Here is a 22,086-nt window from a genome sequence, read left to right on the forward strand (position 1 = left end):
CTTTTAGATACAGGGAACCAGTGTAAGGCCTTTAAACTGGGGTGATTTGCTCCACTTTCCTAGTTTAGTTAGGATGTGGACAGCAGCATTCTGGATCAGTTGTGAAAACACTGTTGCAATGATCAATTCTACCAAAAAAATGAACATATTGAAATCCTGCTGAGACATTAGTTCATTAATCCTGAAGATGTTCTTTAGGTGATCGAAGGTCGAGTTTGTTTCTGTCTTTATTTCCCTCTGAAGGTTAAAGTCTGAGTTCATCACTAGAAACCGGTCTCTAACCTGATCAGTGGTTTCTAGGTGAAATGACTGAAGCTGTGTGCTAACTTTTAATTGCTCCTCTTTTCATCCAAAATTATTGCTTCAGTTTTAGTATTAGCTAACTGAATAAACATTTTGGCACATTTATGTATTGATTTCTTCAATAAATAAAATCATAGTCACCTGATTGTAATACAGAGCAACTTATGTTCTTGTTGATTAAAGTCTAACCTAGGGGACCAGACAGGCAGGCAGATTTGTGTTGATTAATAATTTTAAAAATACTTTTGTTTAAACATTAATTCATTCGGTAAATTATTAAATTTAAATGGAAACAACTTGATAACATTGCAACAGCCTTTGACCGACCAAAAGCCTTCGGTGCTACAAACGAGTCGCTGAAGTCTTCAGTCATGTTTGCATGCTTTGAAACTACATAACCCATAAGTCCTGTACGTCGATCCATCTTTTATTCAATATATTCGGAGTAAACTTTAATAAATTCATAATTTCATTCAGATAACCATAAGTATTCAAGTTTTATTCTATATATATATATATATATATATATATATATATATATATATATATATATATATATATATATATATATATGTTTAATTCAATATTGAAGTTTCATTAAATATATTCAAATTGTATTCAACATATTGATAGTTCATTCAATATATTTCCCTGTTCACCCTGTTATCTTTAAAAAAAATTGAATTTACACTTTATTTTATTATAAAAAATGTAATATGGTTTACTTATTTAACTAATTAACTGTTAAATTAATACAGTTTTAAAACAGTACAAACACATGACCATTTATCAGAAATTGACATGTACATTGAGTCTAGTGACAAGCACAACAGTCCCATTATTGACATAAGCATCAATTAACATATTTCCATCTACATACTTAGTATGTAGAGCATCTACAGACTTATTTCAACCCCCTAAGAGAAATAAAAGGTTTGAATTCAGACTTTGGGTTTTATTCAAATCCAAAATACTTGATCAGTTTCTTGGAGTTTTGGTTGATAGAACATGTTTAGAGTGAAAACTGTTTTACAGTAGCAAGTGAACCTCTTTGTGACCCTCACTGTGTCCATTCAAAGGTCATTTTTACTGTTTGCTCTAATATCAGTCATGAATGAAACAACATGAACCTGGTTACATAAGCTAGAGGGACCTGCTCTTCATTCTACTTATGAATCACTATGACTTAGCTGTCTGCACTGCCTTGGATTTTCCAGAAATGCCTCTTATTCACTGATTTTTTTTTTTTACATGATCACCATATAACTAAATAATATTTGTTTTTCGTTTTTTAACTTCCTGGTAATTACATTAAAGTTTGGAGGTTTTCCTTGTGTTTGTGTTGTTTTTGTATGAGACATGTTATGGACAGATCCACATGCTTTTTGGAAATCTCTGCTACCAGTCTGCAGGTCATTCATCTGTAAATATTTACACTTTGGTTAATATTTCATTTAGCTCATCGTCACTGCAGCTCAGTGACTCTAATGTTATTCTGTGGATCGCTCTTACAGCCTCCTAAGACGGAACATGCTTCCTAGTTTTGAACTGGAGGAACCATGCATTGGGACAGTGCTCACTGAAATAGTGGCCGTGTTTCTACTGCAGCATTAGCTGTCATACAAAGTTCATGGGAAATGTTTGCTTGTTTCCAGTCTCAGGTGGCAGGTTCTGTTGAAAATAATAACAAGCTTGTTGCCCTGCACCACCTGAGCCGCGCCGCAACACGTCAGTCACAACAGGCAGAACTCTTTGTCCAGTTACATAAGTTGAAAAAAATGGGATTTCTTAGTCCAACCTTTAAACCTCTGGTATTATTACAAATATTTATTTATTTTTGCTCTTTGATGACTTACCATGTTAAATCCTATTAGTGTGTACAGCAGTAGTAAAAAGATCAGAGGAATGGTAATAAGCAGCTATTTCTGAATTGGGACAAGGTATGAGCCGAGCATGAGGAGCACTGGCAGCCCCAAAATGCTTTGTTCTTGTTCCCATTTAGCTGGGATAAATAGGACTCTAGAGGAGATAGGATATGATAGATGGAGTCTTTGTGATGACATGAAGCTATCACTGTAGATTTTCTGAGCCTTAACAAACCACCCTATCCATCACGCCAGCAGGACACAGGTGTCTTCATGAGTCATCTCAGAGGTGTTTTTAAGCCGCGGATTAAAAAGAAACGGTGGAGATGTCCTGTGTTTGTTCTCGCTGCCATGTGAACTCTTCCTGCGAAAGTTTATTCGTTTAACTGTCTCCACTCCATGTCTTTGAACTCTGCAGTCATAATTTCCTGCTGCGGGGATGTTTTTATCAAGCGGTGCGCCTTGCCTTGAGCTATGATTTGTGATCTTAATATAACTTTTAATCATTTTCCAGCTCTCAGCCCATCATTTTAAATGTCAACATTCTTATCTGTGAAAAACTGTTGAAAAGTCAAACAGAAGAAAAAACTAAAACAATGAAGTTATCAGCATGTGACCCGCATGTTCATTCTGCAGGATTTCTTAACTCTGTTGGGTGTAATTATTCAGAAGGGGAATGCTACATTCAGTGCTGCACTGTTAGAAATGATTTACCCACCTATACATTTATTCTTTATTTGCTTTTTTATAGCATTTGAATTATAGTAGAAGATAAAAGACATTTAGACATCAGACTAAGATAACCTATGTAAATACAGAATGGAGTTGTCAAATAGCAAATCCACCTCTCCCTTTAACAAATACAATCTCTATAGGTTGTCTTACAGTGTTGCAGGGACTAGTATTAGGTATTTTACATCTCTTTACATTTCCCAACCTTTTTTGACCTGTGTGCCCCTTTGGGCATTTTGTCTTTCCATTAGTACCCCTCTTATTAAAAAATACTTTTTTCCCCGGCCGCAATTAGACAGTTTAATGTCTCTTGGAGGATTTTTATCATTATTATTTTTAAATCTAAGTTTGTGGTGTTTATACTATTTTATATGTTTTTATCTTCGCTATTGGGCAGGTAAATTTCACCTGTCAGGGATTAATAAAGTATCTGTCTCTTTTAATTTGAGCTTTTATTTTATTAATTACATACTTTCCATCTCAAATAAAAAACAAACAACATTCATATTTTTCCTAAAAGTTAGTATGTTATAATCAAAATAAATACAAAAAAATAATTATAAATTCATATTATAAACCTCTTTTTATAAAACTGGAGCTCCTCTGACTAACTCCCTTAAAATCACATTTAAATTTGATGAATCGGGAACAACAATTATAGTCAGACTGACTTAATTAGTTTTACTTTGTTTTCATCAAGACACCTGAGCTGCTTTGATGAGCTCGGATAGCTCAGTGTGAAAAACAGCTGAAATCAGGCTGTTTCCTTACTTCCAGGATGTTCCTCTGCTTTGTTCAGATGTGCGTCACAGCTGAGGGTGAAATCAAAAATATAAAAAAAAAATGGGTCCTTAAAAAGCAAAACAGATTCCAGCCCTGTTTTATTTTACTACATAAGAAAGAAAATATTTTTTATGTACCCCATGCAACGCGCTGACGCAACACTAGGGGTACACGTACCCTGAGTTGGGAAGCACTGTTTTACATTACTAAGAAATAAGGACTATTCATGGTCAGATTTTAGTCCAAACATTTGACATTTTTACTTTAAAGGCCTTATTATTGCTCTTCTTCGTAGCTATTCTAAAGTTCTCTAGTTCTATAAGAGTAGTGGTTGAAAAATCTGCTTCAATGCAGAGTTCATGATTCAAAAGTTACGACAACCCATTCAGTTCAAGAAATTGCAAAACAACACCTAACCATCACACCACCACCACCGTGTTTGACTGATGTTCTTTTTTTAGAGTGTTGCTGTTGCATTTTGCTTTTACCTTAGGACTCATTTAGGCTCTTTTAAAAATCACGTCCATTGACCATAACTTGCAAAGGAAGCATATATTGCTGTAGACTTTCCTCTGGGTTGATATTCTGTTGGATTACTTTAGTTCGTTTATCATTCTTCCCTACTTTGTTTTTGGAAACACTTCATATTTCCAACTAGCTTCTTTTTAAGCATATTTAGCTATCTACATTCAAATTGGACATATGTAAGTGTAGATGGTGAAATTAAGCAAAAAAAATCTGATTTAATACGGTAAATTAAAGATTTAATCGGGGGGCAATAAGTTTTCCACATGGCGCCTGGTTGGTTTGGATAGCTTTTTTTCCCTTTTTAGATCCTACGCCATTATAATATCCTTCCTTTTGTTTACCCAAGTTGTTTGATGATCTGATGTGTTCACATTTGGAATAAATCATGAGCAGAAGAAATCTAAAATGGTTAAAATACTCTTTTGTTGTTTTGGATTAAAGAATCTGCCTGTTATGCTAATATTCTTTTTTTTTCCTGAAGAGCTAAATATTTAGGGTTGCATATTTCAAAGTTTAATTATCTGTGAGTGTATTGTAAAAGTATAATGTTATGTTGCCATTTGGGGAACAAAGACTAACAGAAAGCTTGTGATCACAAGTAAACAAAGGCGAATTTTCTTTGAACATCTGCTGTTCACACACTGTCTGCGCACGAGGAGACATTTCTGCTTGTTTTATCCTGCTTTTTTGTCACCTCCTCTGAAAACATTTGCAAATAGAAAAAGCTGGTGAAGCTCTACATTTTGTGTTTTATTTTAAATAGGCAAAATTATCCCACTATTTTTAATACCTTCTCAGACTTTACCGTTACATTTTTACACCTCTAAATTAATTATTTTTCACTCAAATCTGTGCAAAGGGATTAATTCCACAAGCTGTCCTATAAAAGTGAATAAACAATGAAATCACACTTGCATTGGCTGCTTATTGAACTGCTACAGCATCAGTTGCAAACAGAAGTTGAACAAAATTAATAAAACTCCATGAAAACATGCATTCATTAAACATAGACCACCTGAAGTAAACTTGAATTTGATTTAAGGGCGTTTTGGTTGAGTTTTGCTCAACCAACACAGCCTGTAAAAATTATTGCTTTGTTGAAGGAAAAGTCTATCATTTTTTTTCTATTTTCTTGAGATTTTTGAGCTCCTTGTGGTATTTGTCTAACATCAAATGAACCATTGCTTTATACCTATAATTTATGTTGTAAAAATCAGATTTTTCTCAGAGTTCTGATCTAATGTTTCATTCACATTGCTGTAAAACCGCACTTGATGTCTTTCTAATCTGCAGGACTTTGTTCAACCGATGCGTCCAAATTGATCACCTAAATATATCCAGACTTTTTATCTTTAAAACAAAGCTCCCATGAAAGTGTGCATGGCTACAAGTTATCCTTTGTTAACTCTACAATATTAAAAGATGTTCAAATCATGTTCAGAAGTATGATTCCATATGCCGACCCCAAAACAAGCTCAGTTGAAGCTTGGAACATGCTAGATTTTTTTTTTTTACTCTGGTTGCTCTGCTGTGATTATTGCACAATTCTCTTGGTTCTTTGATGTTTTTGCAAAGAAGCGCTTCTCTTTTATATAAGCCTTTGAAGTAGGTCTAGTTGCAGTGCATAGTGATATCCAGCCCGCTGTTTCTTGGCCGTACTTAGTGTGGTCACAGCGAGATACTGCAGCACCACTGCGGTTCATTCTAATATCACTGGCTTAGATATTCCATTTGATGTCTCTTTAAATTAACCTGGAGTTTCCGGAAGCGATTGTATAACTCCAAACATCTGGCACTTTTATCACAAGAAGTTGACATGATTGTTTGAAGTTGGAGCTCAAAGCAGTGCTGTTTTCTGACCTTTCTGAGAGTGCAGCATTGGCAGCCGTTACAGGTGAGTTAGGATGTGATGTGCAGATAAACAGCCCACTGGATGATGGTCTGATCTATGCACTTTGTACCACTAGAGAGCATCAGAGGGCTTAAATGAAATGATTGAGGTCTCTATATTTGGCCAAACTTGGCTTGAATAAGAGGATTTTCTCTAAGACTCTTTGGTATGGTTTAAATTTCTTTGAATCAACTTCCAAGTTAAAGTATTCAGATACCTGAAACTTTTCATGTTTCATGTTCTCTGTGTTAAAATTGCAAACTTTATATAAACTAGGCATCTGCTTTAACAGATCAACACCATGTTGCATACATTCCACAAGGTGGGAGAAAAATAATGTTGTTCTTTTAAACCCTAACAAAATCCAGTCAAACTACTGCATGGGTCTTTTTTACCTTTTTCAGACAGAATAACTAAATACGACATTTGTGGATGTATAGTCTTAAGATTTTATATACATTTCTGTATAAAATACAATACTCCAAACATTGAAAAGAGCTTTGTCAATCAGTTTACCACAACTGCAAACGTTTTAAGACATGAGCGGCCACATGGCAGAAGAACATTAGTCAGAGATGCTGCCTGGAGGTAACTCCAGAGGAGCTGCAGAGCCACAATTTAGGCGAGAGAGTCTGTTGGTAGGATGACTTAGTTATATCCTTAAAATATATGGCCTATTTAAAAAAGTAATAATAAATCTGTTGCTGGATGGTTGGAAGTAAGTCGAAATAACTTATCTGAGTTAAAACATGAAGGGGAAACAGAAAATAAATGGATGAAGGTGGTCTGGTGAGGTCACACTCCACATGTGGTGAAAAACAGAAAACAACTTCACACAAACTAGCAAGACATCATAGTTCACCTCCAAGTAGAACAAGAGCCAAGGTGCAAGATGGTTATGATTAGATCAGACTATAGCTACTAATGGTTTAAAATAGTCTAAAACTGGAAACATCTGCAATCCAAATCCATTTTTAGCCCAAGTCCGGTTAAATAAAATCCATCTAAAACTGAAAATGTTACAGAAACTTTTACAAAAGGAAACTTTAAAACCTTTGATTAATATATTCTCTAGAAAAAAGGCTTTTTGTTATTTTTAAATCAATTGATAAGGCATGCACGTCTAAAATAAACATATAGTGCTCTTAGTATAATTTCTGTTTGAAACTTAATTAAAGGAAGACTAGAAATCTGCACAATTGTTATGCCATTACATACAATTTTAGTTGATTCTATTTAATCTTTAAATTATTAAATGTATGAGACCTTAAGAACTACTTGTGGCTCTGGGGCAACAGGTTGCAGACCGCTCACTGAAAAAAAACTGACTTAAATATAAGGAAAAATCTCCTATTATAAGTGCTGCACCCTTAATTTGAGGAGCTAAGTAAGAAGATCTACCAATGGAAAGAGTATATTTGTCCTTTACTGTAATTAAGATAGAGATGATGGACTTGAAATGAGATATTGGAGTTTTTCATATTTTTTATGTAAATCATTTGAATACATTGACATGTCTTACCTGCTCAAATCAAGAAAAACTGACTTTGATATAAAGTCTTTGCAGTGCTGGTGTAGACCTCGATATAATTGGAACCTGTTGCAGTAATTGGAAACAGGCTGAACATGAGCTGTCTGTAAACTGTGTAGACTCTTAAATATTGATGCACTCCACACTCTTAAAAAATGTTATCCAGAAAACCCCCCAAAGATTTTTTTTTTTGTTTAATTTCAAAGATAATTTCTAGGTGGAGTTTGCTGACCAAAAAAATGTCATCAGTGTTTTCTGTTTTTATGTAAGTGGCAATATATGAAGCTTATTAAGTATTTATCACTTTGAAAGGCATTTTATCAAAACAGAAAGAGACTGGTGTAAGTTCATTTGCACTAATGTGATGGAACAATATGCAATGATCCACAGGGAACCTTTAATAATACATCACACTGCAATTGTTTTTACCATATTAAGTCTAATGAGAAGCTGTTTGTTTGAACATTTTTAAAAACATAACCCAATTCTCATATATTTTGGGCAATTATTGAGTCTATGTGACTTGAAGAGAAAGAGGAGGTCAAACAACAGCTGCTTGTGTGCAAAGAATATTCAGTTCTCATTCGGTTTGGGAGCCTGTTTGAAGTTCATCATGGAAAAGAGCATTTAATATGAAGGAGTTGTTTTGAGAAGCATTCCATCATTGAAGCCCTTCTGCACTTTGATGAGTATCACTCAGAGATCAGTGGAGATCCTGATCACAAACCAAATATCCTTCTGTAGAAATTAAGCAGTGAAAGACTCGCAAACTCAAACCTAAAAATCTGTTCGCACACCATGGATGGATGCACTGATTTCAGTCAGCAGCCACTATTTTCAGGTGAATTACACCCAAAATTCCTCCAGCTATAGTTCACACACTTTAGATCAGAACAGCTTCAAGCAGCTGACTTCAAAGCCAGGCTACATTTGTCTTCTTCGGCTTTGTAGCTCAAAGGATGCATTCTCAATCATTAATGCAATTTGTGGTGTTTATATATATTTTTTTATTTAAAAAAAGAACTCTTTCTATTCATAAATGATGAATTGGAAAGCCTTCCTTTGATGATTTTTAAATTAGTGACTGATTAACGCCCGCTTAAGTTGTTTTTCCTTCTCTCTTTTTTTTTAAACATATGCTTGAAAAACGGAAACATTGATTTGTAAGAATCTTCCTGCTGTTGAAACACGGAGCTTCTAGAAAAACCCATGAAATAGTTTTAATCCTAAATGCCATACTGGCAATTTATATTTGGCTCTTGTCTATGAAAGATAGTTTCATGAAATATTTGCATTGATAAAATATTTATCTTTGGAGAGGAAGACAAATCTCAGGAGTTTGGCCCTGAGTGTTAAATTTACTGGAAGTAAGGGTTGTCTTTGTCTCAGAAATATATCACCATTTGTAGAAACAAGTTACTACTTGCAGAAGTTACTAATAATAACAGTCCTAACATTAGGGTTTCTGGACAGTCCTTAAAAGCATTGCATTTTGTTAAATTATTTTCCAGGTCTGAGCAATAATTAAAAAAAAGTAAAAATGTTTTGAGTAAACAGCTGGAATTTCTCCTGTCTAAAAAGATAGAAACGTTGAATTCCTAACTGGACTGTAAACCTCCTGATTTCCTAGAAAATTTTTCTCAAGTATATGTATTCTTCTATTCATTTCTATGCTGTTACCTAACATGCTTCTTTGAGAATAAAAAAAAAGAATTCAACATAAAACGGACTGAATTAAATAAATAAATGAGTTTTTTATGTGAAAAAGATTCTGCAGAGTCCAGTTTAGGCGTCCTGAATTATGCTAAATGTAACTGAAAGGAATACAGGCATTAATTAGATGCAATCTGAATGAAATCAAATCTGACACACTAGCTCATTTTTAAATATACCAGTAAACCAGGTCACTTTTTCAAACTGCAGGATCTAAAGCAAAAATATTTTGTTACATAATTTGCAGAGCACATATTAAACCCAAATAGAATATAGGAAAACTGGAATTTAATAAACTTAAACAATTAAAGAACCTTGAAGCTTAACTTAGAAAACATGAATATTCGTCCCATTTGTGTCCACAACCTAAAATCAAACAAACCCCCAAAATATACCAAGAATGAAATTAAAACCAGCAGGACTTTATTTATGTATAAACACAACATAAATTACTGTTAATGACTTGTACGGACATTGATTCAGTTTCTTAAAAAGAAACAAGAAAAACTGCATAAAACTCTTGGATCATTTACAAAAGATGGTGTCCCTGTGATATCCAAGATACACCTGTGCTGCTTTACTCAACAAAGTTCATCACACACTCGCTGCATCCCCCCCAAAACAATTACTATTTCGTTATTGAGACATCTTTTTTTCCCCATTTAAAAGCATTTCAAAGAGAATATGACATATTGATGTTTACAGTGCTAAATCTGGTATACATAGTGGTTGTCTGGTGAGAATAAACATCACAAGTCTCTTGGTTTGAAAAACAAATATTTGCTTAAGAACACTGCTTGCTCTAGGAATGTGAATCCATGAGCCTGGTACTTCTAGAGAAGTGCAGGTATGCATAATGTAAACATTTCCTCTGTTCCATTGACACTTTGTTCCGGATGAAAACAAACCAAAAAAAGTCAAAACATAAAACACCTACATAAGCTCAGCGTCTCTTTAAAAACATCTATGTTCCTCTGCTTCCGAGTCCGAGTCCAAAAGGCTTGTGCTACAGAGGAACTGACCTGTAATTGCCATGTTAAGGCTTTGTGTAGTTTTACATTTATTCTGAAGTCTGTAGGTCACAATGCACAGCATTGCTCTTCACCTCTTTTTTTCTTCTTTTTTTTGTTTTTTTATTATTTTATTTCTTACAAAACAAAGCCACACACTGTACATACATATCAGTAGCTGTTTCATACAGCCGCTTTTCATTTCTTCCACATTTATCTTCACACCAATACAGTTTCTTTGGCAGGTAATGCACCTGGAGTTGTTACCTTTTTCCAATCTCACTTTGCCGGAGAAAATGGATGTTGTTTGCATTATCTGCTAGTTCTGGGTACTGCTCAATGGAAAGCACATAGTACCCATCATATCCCAACACTTTCCCACTACTCAGTAGCTGCCTCTTCTCCCCCTCTGTCCAGGGTCGAACCCCCTCTTCCCCATCGCGCACTCGCTGCTGCTCGCGGGCCCACGCTCCTGCCAGAGCACGCTGACGTGCAAGCTCAACCACTCGCACTTTTTCCTCGTCCACAGTGGAGCCGTAGCGGATGTGAAAAGCCAGAGCCCCGGCACGAACCTCAACGTCTGCGAAACGGCGAGTCCTACTGTCCATGACTGTGGTGGACTGGGACACGGTCACGTTGACGCCATTCTCTAAGGTCTTGTGTCCGCTGGTGAGGTGCAGCGAAGCGAGGTCAGCATCTGGGAGGCCCGGCTTGACAAAGTAGTGTGTGTCTCGTCCTTCTATGGTGAAGTGCAGGTCCTCCAGATAGAAGGCGTTATTGAGGATTGTTGCAACCTTGATGCAGTCCTCACTCGCCACATTAAGTGTGTTTGTGTGGACGCTGCCTTTATAGATGGCAAACATAACAGCTCTTCCGATGGGAGACTTTGCTGCTGAGAACCACAGCCAAGACTTTTCACCTCTTCGACCTCGGCTGAGATGGACCTCTGGCAGCCGCTCGAATGACAAGAGAGAATGTGCTTGTCTGGTTACTTCCTGCTGGACCCCAGAGATAGACTGTAGGAGAAGTGCAGTGAAACGTTAACGTCTGAACATGGCAGAACCTGACTCTCAAGGCCATTTAGAACCAGCTACTGCTTGGTTTCGTAGAGTTTTTTTTATCTCTATCTGAGATACTGCTGGTTTTAAGCCATGTTTTTAGGTCTAATGTAGATAAATCCCTGATGACTTTCTCTATGTGTGTGTGTGTGTTAAGGTCACAGACCAACGATTCTTTGCATATACAGGATCAAAGACTTTTAACTGTAAAATCACATATGAAATTAGACAGCACGAAACATTTTCTGTTGCTACTGAAGGTACATAGAGGTATAAGCACTACCTAGTTACATGTTATAATTATATGTTTATAATTATATGCAAATATATACCAATTAATGTGCTTATTCCAAGAAAAACATTGAAGTCTTATAATGAGACAGACTCTTCAAGATAGTGAAGTAAACAATAGAAAAGAATTGTTGCTTTTTTTCTTTCAGTCTATATTTGCTGCCGGTTCTGTTTGCATGTTTCTACATTTTTGGGGAGTTCAGTATGTGAGTGCTTTGAGTTTTACCCACCGGCAGATCATCCCAGAGCTGACTCTTTCTCAGTTCGTAGGAGGGCATGCTCAAATCAAACTTTGGAACAGGAAACCCGGGAATGGTGTTGTGAAGATGAAACCCAAATGTTACAAGCCAACTGTTCACATCTGCAAAATCAGAAGAAAAAACAAGGCATAAAACTCATGACTCCCACCCCAAGTTTTATTTCAAAAGGAAGCACAATAGGACATGTTCCTAAAAGAATTAACTTTTAGTGTTTTTGATAAACAGGTGAAGCTGTGTAAAAACAAAATACAATTTCTAAATAATGATTTCATTTTCTACTATCAAACTAACCAAATTCTGCATAAAAATGAAGGGTTTTAGCACCTTAAACCTGTCTGACAGCTACATGGCTGACTTGTCTGACATTGGCTAAACAATCTCCATAAGCCACTTTAGCCAAGTCCAAAAGAAAAGAACACTTGAGGAACAGAGACAATCAATCTTTTCTAAGTTTTTGGGACTTCAGAGAACCAACGTTAGAACCACTATCCACCCAAGGAGGAAACATGAAACACCAGGGGCCGAACGTACTACAATACCAAAAGGTCAAAAATGAATCCAGAAAAACATGTAGAACTCTGCAGACCTTGAATTAGGGGAAGCATTCATAACTGAACAATACAAGAGAGACTGCACAAAAACAGATTATTGTAAATAAAGAAAAAACAATGGCCCCTCAAAAGTTTATGAGCATTTTCTTTGGACTGGCCAGACAAAAGTAGATATTTGTGGTGTTATATTGAATTGGTTGTAATATTCTCAATGCTAAAAAAAAAGAAGAAATAACCAAACAGTAAATTCTGTTTAACGTTGCTTTTGCTATGTAGCTGGAAAAAGCAAAAAAGCATTTCCACTTTTTAAACTTAATTAGAAGTGATTTGGCCAGTGTCCAGTTATAAATCTGATTGAGATGCAGATTAATAACCTTTAATCACTGTTTTATGAATTAAATCCCTCCAATAAGGCAGAAATTATATAATCCTTCAAATTTATAACAATCAATGTATTTGTTATAACATATATGTTTTAGGTGTGTTTTTTTTATATGCAGCAACACTGTTATGAATAGTTTTTTTTAAATAAATGAAATCATAATTTGAAAATGTTTTGCATTTACTTAGGTTATTTTAGAAAATTTAGAATATATTTTTTATGATTGAAATCATTTAATAAATAATACAAAAACAGAAGGGCTCTTTTAAGTGCTGAATAATTAAATAAAGTACCATCTATTTGCATCAATATCGACACACAATTTGTCTTCATCCCCTCTGCCCTTGGAGCTCCTATTTTTGGAAATTACGTTAGTGTTTTTATTATTATTTACAATCTGAGTAAAACTACCCCAAATTTCTTATTTCCATCTTCAAATCCTTAAAAACACCAAGAAAAAAGACATGCTCTCAGAAAATAAGCTCACAGTAAATAAAAATTGCAGCTTGAAGTACAAGATATCTTACCTGCAACATACTCTTTTAGTTCATGGACTTTGCTGATGGGATTATTATTTCTGAACATGTACAGGTTAAAAGGAGCTGGCTCTTTGGCGACCTTCTTCCAAGCCGAGATATCAGGAATTGTCCACCTGCCAGACATGATATCATAATCCTGCTCTCCGAAGTGCAGCAGTTTGGTCAGAGGATCATAGAGTCCACCATGAAAACCAAGCACCAGCTGAAAGTCTGGGTTAGAGTCAAAGTAGATCTCCCCATATGCAGTATACTGAAGCTGTTTCACTAGGAGACCATTGCTGGTGAAGACAGCCAGAGGTGTGCCAGTGTTATCACAAGCAATATAGAACTCTTCTCCACTACTTATCTCCATGGCAAAGAGATGACCTTGGAGGTCGTAGTAGAACGAAGTGATCTCTGAGCTGGAGTGGTTGTATACATGAGTTATCCTCTCTGGGTAGCTCAGGTCTGCGTAGAAATATTGTAAGTGCTGGCCCAAACTGGTTTTGGTTGAGACTCTGCGTCCAAGCCCATCATAGCGATACTGGATAGTCCAGCCGCTGCTCTTGCTGTAGACACGCACCAAGAGTCCTTTAGAGTTATATTCAAAGATTTCCGCGCCCCTCTGACGGAGGAAGCCGTCCTCATCCATTCTGTACTGGATGTCTCCAAGGCGGGTGATGCGGTCTCTCAGGTCATAGCGCAGAGGCAGAAGCCTGGCACTATTTCCAGCATTCAGTAGGTGCAGATTTCCATTCAGATCATAGGTGTAGCGCCAGGTTACTTTATCATTGAGATACACAGTCTGTAGCTGGCCATCTACATCATATTCATAGCTGTATTTGGTAGTATTGGCAAAGGGACCAATCTTGAGTTCTCTCTTGGTGACTCTACCAACATCATCATACTGGAAAGTAATCCAGTACATCAGTGAACGAAAGATCTCATACTGGATTTCCTTGATGCGTCCATGAGCATCAAAGTGCTTTGTGTAGGTCATGACTGCAGTGGATATGATTTGATTTATGTCATAGTAGATCACACCGAACTTCCCAAACTGCTCGATCTTTCCTGATATGTCGTCAAACTGGTACAGGTCGATGGGTAGCGGGGTTTCATTGATGACGCCTTGGACACTGGTAACACGCAGACTGCTGTCATATGTGTAATCAAAGCGGGCGTTCACCATGCCATCCTCGCTGAAGCGGAAAATCTGCCGATCCACCAGTGGACCCACTTGACGATACCGAATGGAGCAGATGAAGCCCTCATTCTGCAGGTTGACAGTCTTCAGCACACCCGCCGTCTCATCGTAAGTGAAGCTGACCCTTGTGCTGTCATACAAGATCTCCGAAATCTTGTTCTGCCGGCGGTATCTGTACAGGACTCGGCGGCCAGTGCCGAGGTGAGCTATTCTCAGCAGGAGGCCGTCTTCACTGTAATCCACAGCTACTGAGGCATTGCTCTCAGGTGGGTGATAAAGGTTCCTGTAGTAGCCCACTGAACGGATGGTCTGCGTGGTGTAACGAGCCACGCTTGGCATGGTGACAGCAGAAAGCCGCTCCAGAGAGTCAAACTCAAATATGTACTGCCGTTGACTGTGAAGCAGGAGAACCATAGACTGGGGGGAGAGGAGCAAAACACAGTGTTCTTTTTTTAGTTGCATGCCTGTGGAATATATTTTCAAAGCAATGCAGAGAATGGAAATTTTCAGGTGTAGGGAAAGGTGAAACAGAGCATAAAAAATGTAGAAGGGGACCTCAACAACTTGAGATGCAAATTAACAAATCAATGCAACATTAAGAAAAAGACTGGGCACAAATTATTAAAGTTTATAAGCTTAGATAAGATATGTGTTTGATTTTTAGAACAGAGTTAAAGGTAATTCTTGCCAATCATGCATATGCATATCTATCAGTCATAAGCAGTTTATTAACTCCTGCAATAAATATTAGACTTGTTTAATCAATTCAGAGAATATGCATTTTTTAGGATGTACTCTATCTCCCAAAGACTCTCAGTTAAAATGTCATGCCCAGTCATCCGTTGCCACACTGAGGCTTCCTGAGCCCCTTGTGTTACTTGTGTCAGTGTTGACATGGCCTTTCTAGGTCACGCAATGACAGGATGGAGCCAGAAGTGACTGAAAAAAAAACTCCCAAAAGAGAAAAAAAAAAATCTTTCCCTGTTTTTGTTGCCGATCATCCCGGTGCCATCTCAACTCACTCCACAAGAAATCAGGGGAAGTATGCATACAAGTGTTGTTCTTTAACATGTGACAGCAAAATACCCTCACAAGTATTCACCTTGGACTTTTTCGATCAAAGACCTATTTTAACTTATTCTTACATCCTTTATTTATGTGTATCATACTAACACGGGTGTTGAAATATTTAGAGGAGCCAAGCGTTGCGAAAAATAAAGTAAAATCTGTAAAGCAGCTGAAGTACAAGTAACAAGAGAAAGGAGCTACACTGATTAGCAAAGCAGGTATTTTTTAACTTTACAGACTTCCTGCTCTAAATAGTACAAATTCTTACATAACACATACATGTAAATAAATGTCAAATTTATCTGAGACAAACAAGCATTTGATGCTGTGAAGTCACTTTACATGGTAAGGTGACCCTTTTGATTACAAAATGCATTTTCTGAGCAGGGATCAAGGCAAATATGACCCTATCTCTGTGTTGAAATATAAAGTCATTGATAAAACTAAATAAAATATTCCAAATATGCTTGTTTATAAGATTAAAAGAAAATAATCTTTAAAAGTTATTTAAAATACTTTTGAAATGGGACGATATTTTTTCTTCTTTTTATTTTTCTAATCTAATATCTGTATTTTAAATGTCATTATTCTGCTTACCTGTAAGCATAACATCATTATAATTAATAATGGTTAACCTTTATGTTTTTAAATATGTACAGTTAAAAGAGTTTATTACACTGTTGCACATACAGTAGTAGGTTATGAACAATGTATTTTAAGGAAGAGCATCCTACTGTGCTGCCCCCACTTGCTGCCTCACAAATGTAATTGTAGCAGCGGTAATTAGCCCTACTATTTAAATCATGTTGAGGCCTCATGATCTTAATTAACCCTGACATATTTCAGAGAAACAGTTGGGGGAAACCTAAGGTCCAGATTTATCTTCTGGGGCTAAAAACTATTCTGCTGCACAATACATCTTTGTTACTATTTCTGCTGGTGATGCATTTTTTTCCCCTCACCTGCTCTAGATAGGTGTAGCTCCATATCTTCCCATCTGCGAACACCTTGGAAATCAGGCGGCCTTGGCTGTCATACTCCAGTCTCTCGGTGGTGGGGCCTCTCTGCAGGGCACTGATCTGCCCAGTGCTTGTGCGGCTCACATTAACTGGAAGTAGCTTACTGCTGGGCACCCACAGGACTGGGTGGCCTGCAGTGTCATATATAATCTTTAACAGGAACTTCCTATGATCATCGTAAATCTTCTCCGTCCTCAGGGTGCGATCGTAATCAACAGAGAGAATGTTGCGTCCATTCACCTGTGGGTAAAATTGAACATTTGGTTAATTAAAAAAGAAAAAAAAAAACTCCACGCCGACAACTCATTCCTCGTTCCAACAGGGATCCTGTTTTAACAGCTCACACTTTAACATTCATATTAAGAGAATAAAAAAGTAGCCTATATATAAATACGATCGCTGTTCCTCTGTGGTATCTGTTAAAACGATATTTCTAGAGAACCCTAGGTGAAGTTATCACAAAGATGAACTCCCCTCTTGAGGAAGTTATTTAAACTTAAAGACGCTGTTAAGTGTCCCCGCACTTTTAAATGAAAGCTACTAAATTTAGAGGGGACAAAAGTGACACTGAGTCCACGTAACCACCCGAGTGAAGTTCATGAAGAAGTGTAAGTGATAAATCTGTGTCACAGTCAGGGAAGGAGGTGCAGTGCTGAGGTGGACTTATGTAAAGCACTGGAATATTAATGGTGTTCTAAAGCAGGAACAGAAAGGAAACGAAGGTTAGACTTATCGTTACAATAGGGGTTAAAACGTTAAAATGTATTTCCACAGATAAAATGACCTAATCCATGATTTCATTTAAATAAGCATAATTAGATGTCAATAACCTATAACTCATTCATTACTTTTAATTTTTTCTAAGTTTGCATAATGTAGTTTGACGTTAGCAACATTTTAATTAACAATGATAGTAATGGAAAGAATATAAACCTTGTTCTTTTATAGACTAAAGAATGTTTTATTTTGGTAACAGAGCGAATCAGTAGGCTATTGAAAATAAAATACATTACCGCATTTAAAACTATCTCGGAGGTTATTGGTGTAGCTGATGATAAGTTCAACATATAGAAGCCAAAACTGTTTCGTCACATTTTAAACATCAAAACACATTTATTTTATTCTAATGTGTATTTTCTACTGATTTTCCTTGTCAAATGTTTAAAAATTGTTATCATATAATCTTTGAGTCTTAACAGCTTTCCCCTGATTTTCCGTATTTACTGTGTCGTCCCTGAAAATCATGAAGCGTGAGTGTGATTAAATGATGGTGAAAAAAAAATGTTCAACAGAGAATCCTTTATTGAAGCCCCATCTTGTTTATGCTGCTTTCTTTACAAGCAGTTTCTTACAAAAAGCAACACAATCATTTTTTCTGAGTAGCCTAGAGCACAAACTGCAACAGGACAGACGGCAATGCCAGAAACATGCAACAGGTGCCAAGCCACGAGGTGCACAGCTGCTGTTCATCACTACCCCATCCTGCAGTCTGTTTTTCATTTTAGTTTTTGTTTTACTCTTTAGGCTGAAGGAGACAATGTTCATGGTCATAAGTGGCTAAATTCTAGTCTTTTAGAGCTGTGAAAAAGATGCACCATTCATTTTTTTCTATTGGGAGCTGGCAATAAAAATACTGAGAATTCCGATTATTTCTAAGACCTACAGTTAATTACAGTATATAAACAGAAATCTAAATGTGGTTTTGGCACTACCTAGGTAGAACTAACCTGCTAGTAGCACAGCTAGCATTTTTAAAACAGTAACCTGCATCACTGTCAATGAAACTCTTGAACAGGCTATACTTTGTTCAGCCTTACTATTATCTAGTGAATTTCTTATTCTCTCCAGCAGCCTTAGTGAACAACTAAGGCTTTTCATCTAAAAATGTTTTCTCTGAAAAGGAATCAAAAGCTGATATTTTACATAAAATACTTAAACTGTCTTTAAACTGATTTTTAAAAGGGAACAAAAATAAAATTGTGCTCATTTGGACCCCTATTATTACACCTTATGAGGGTAGGCTTGAGAACTTGACTTGTATTCATGCAGATTAATGTAGATGTAGCGTAATTAACATTAGCAATTAGCAATGCTGTGGATCTTTTATCATAATTTCCCAGTCTCTTACACAATAGGTAAGATATCACACAAGAAAAACAAAGACAGGTGTGATGAAAGCAAGGTGGGTTAATGTTGGTACCCTTCCAACACTGACATACTTAAATTAAGAAGAATTTTCCAGCAAGTTTTATTTTTGGCTGATGGTTCCTTTAAATATCTTCTTACGTCTCTGTGCTTTCTTACTTCTGACTTTGGTCACTGCCTTGGTCTTCCCCATTTTCCTTGTGCGTCATTTCCATCATTACTATTTCAGTAATCTGTTTTATATGCTATTGCCTATTTATTGTCATTTTGAAATAAACATTTTTTGTTTTCTTTAAGCATTTTTAGCCCATTTGTTTTTTTATTTATAGTATTGTATTTTTAGTGCATTTTCTGTGTATTTTTAGTTTATTTCAGTATTATGTGTTATGTGCACACCTAGTCCAAGGGATTATTAAGATTACTTAAAACTGTTTGATAAATAAGTTGTTAAATCTTAAGTATTTGTTGTTTTGGAACAGCTAATCGGCTGTCGGGGCAATAATGTTAATTGATCAGCTGGTTGTCTTTGCATCCTTAATTTAAAAATGTATTTATTTATTTAGATTGAAAAGATATAAGCTTCTTGTGATGAAATAAGCAAATTTTCAAGCGGGTTTTTAAAAGAGTTTTTTAACATCTTTCATTTAATAGTTATGTCCAGGATTTTTTATGGTAGAAATAATTTTCCATGTTTCAAGTGGTGGAAGCTCTGAACTTTACTGCAGAAAAAGAACAAACATTTACTCAAAATACTACAGAGTGATATATTGCACAATATATGATAAAATATCAAAATTATTAACAGTTATTTCCTTTACAAAAACTCGACTTTGCTTGTTTTCTTAGGGTGTCTTTTTCTATCTCATCACATTGTAAAATGTTCTTTTTGGTTTTGCTGTTGCATATTGGTGAGACAATAATCTGCTACCCTCATGCTTTAGAAAAAATGTGTAACTGGCAGCAACAATGACAATGTTGTCTTCATTTTATGAGCAACTTTAGTTTTAAGTTATTTTCCAAGCACAGAAGTCTGTTTACAGAATAATTTTGCACAGTTTTACAACTTCTTTTTCATTTGGAAGGTGGGTTTTATGTTGTCAAAGTTGCATCCGCTACAGAGGAGAAAAGGATTTAAAACAGACTTACCCGCAGCTTTCGCCCAAACACGATAACTTTCCCTCTGGCTTGTTCTTTGCGAAAGCGCCACTCCACCAGGTTTTGCCCAACGTCTCCTGGCAGGCTCATGTTGCGCCTGGCGACAGTCGGGTTGGCAGCTCCTGATAGGATGTGGGGCTCTGTTTGGTAGTGGGTGTCCATCCCATTGGCATAGGTAATCCTCAGGGAGTTGTCATAGCCTACTTGATAGCTGCTTCTACACTGGTCTGTTGGTTACATACACAATAAAAAAAGAAAGTATAATCTAAACAGTATAACTCAGTTGTTAATCACAGGCTAAGTTTGTTAAGGTAAAAAATCTCCAATTCTTCAGCATCTCAGATTAGACAATTTCAGGTTGTGAGGAGCATGAGCGATTGCAAGAAATAAAGGGTCCATCTGGTTGTGGAAGAGAGCAGAAAGCACTTAGTAACAAGGTTGATGCGTCTCCCTGACATCCCAGCCCACACTCCCAGAGAGCAATCATTTATACTGCCGGACCCTCTGAGTCATAATGATACACGACTTAGGCTTACTCAACATTGCCCTGCAGACCTTTGAAACAAAGACAAATAACAGCCGCGCTGTTCTGCCCAGCGCTGGAGCCTTACCCTGAGCCAGAGTGTAGAAGGCCCTGATAGTCGAGGCATTCGTTGTGATGCTTATTTCCTCCTCTGTCAGAGAGCTTTCGATGTCCACCGTCAGAGCGCTGTATATGTCTGTGTACAAGTTATTCACCATTCCAGTGGGGAACGTCACATTCATTAGCCGGCCTTCACTGTCATAGCTGTTGGACGAAAGGAACATCAAAAATGACAAAGCATTTATATGTATGAGAGCTCCCAGCGCTACAATGCATTTCAATTATCAGCTCTTTCATACTTGGGTGAGAGCACCGACTTCCTTGTAATTAAAATGTCACATTTTCATTGCCGGATATATTCCACTTCTGGTGCACGAGGGGAAGGATGTCTGTAAAAGTGGCTTAGGCACGATCCAAATAGAATAAGAGTGAGTGACACATCTCGTCAGCTATCAGTTTCTTACGCACAGGAAAAGGAAATTAATCAACACAGATTTGTAATGATTTTTTTTTGGTTTGTTTGTTTTGGATTGATAGATGTGTCATAATCATTAATTGGCTGTTTTGTTGAAGTGAGTGAGGGTATCATGCGCGGCTTAACATGATATGACAAATAAATAAAACACACACTGAGAGGCTTTGCTACGAACACAAATTGGATTATGACAGAAAATCTGAAAGGCTTACTTTAATCTAATACAGTTATTTATTTAATTTAAGGATCTTTTGTACATTTGCGATATGCTTTCTTTGCACTGGTCTAAAAAAACAGTTAAAAAATGTCAAATGTTATTTAAGTATAGTAGGCTATTTTACAGATGTGTCAATTTTTACAGTTAAATTTCAAAGTAATGTGCACCGTGTGTAATTTTATAACCTTAAGAGGCCGTTTCATTATCATTCTTCATGTTTCCTTACATGTCTTCATGTGTGAGCCTATACAATGCTGTTGAATAGAATTTCCCTAAACAAATATCTTCTGTTTGCTTTTTGTGAAGAAAGAACATGTTATTTATAGAGCACTATTCATACAGAAGACTTACAAAGTGCTTCACCATAATACATTTTCAATATCTACAGAAAAAAACAACAAATAAATAAAAGAGTTCAAAGAAAATGTAATGCATTAAGTATGGTCTCTGAAAAGTTTGTGAAACCTGATTCAATTTACGCTGTGTAGTAAAAAAATGTCAGTTTTTGTTAAAGCTTGTATACACTGTGGAAGTACATATCACTGATTCAAAGGCTTTTTCTCCTTTAGTTTTAAATCTGCTATAAGGAACAGCCAATAACCTTGATCAGATCACTTTAGACAGCAGCTGATGCACTTCTGGTTGATAGCAAGGTGTCTGGCCAGGCAGGACACAATATATAAGAATTAGAACTTCTCACTGGACACATAAACTGACAGGAATCAAATGTTAGGGGTGGACAGGCTGAAGGTGTTCTGGAGATACTCTGATATGACAACTAGAGGACTGCAGTGATGGACATGT

The 22,086-nt window shown here is 36.5% G+C and overlaps 1 protein-coding gene across 7 annotated transcripts in view; it reads right to left on the reverse strand.

The window, feature by feature from the left end:
• Positions 1–9,747: 9,747 nt before the first annotated feature.
• si:dkey-237h12.3 (teneurin-3) overlaps positions 9,748–22,086 on the reverse strand; it is a 221,607-nt gene continuing 209,268 nt past the window's right edge. For 6 of the 7 annotated variants that reach the window (XM_038269102.1, XM_038269109.1, XM_038269108.1 and 3 more), the window contains 6 exons: positions 20,619–20,794; positions 19,999–20,234; positions 16,651–16,947; positions 13,426–15,037; positions 11,936–12,066; positions 10,620–11,372 (listed from right to left, as the gene is read on the reverse strand). In XM_038269102.1, coding sequence (XP_038125030.1) covers positions 10,620–11,372; positions 11,936–12,066; positions 13,426–15,037; positions 16,651–16,947; positions 19,999–20,234; positions 20,619–20,794 — 3,205 coding nt within the window. Of the gene's footprint in view, positions 11,373–11,935; positions 12,067–13,425; positions 15,038–16,650; positions 16,948–19,998; positions 20,235–20,618; positions 20,795–22,086 lie in introns of all 7 variants that reach the window. The other variant, XM_038269103.1, reaches the window with a different exon arrangement.

This window comes from Cyprinodon tularosa, unplaced genomic scaffold (genome assembly GCF_016077235.1).
Source record: "Cyprinodon tularosa strain WSP-4 unplaced genomic scaffold, ASM1607723v1 ctg72, whole genome shotgun sequence".
Taxonomy (NCBI): Eukaryota; Metazoa; Chordata; class Actinopteri; order Cyprinodontiformes; family Cyprinodontidae; genus Cyprinodon; species Cyprinodon tularosa.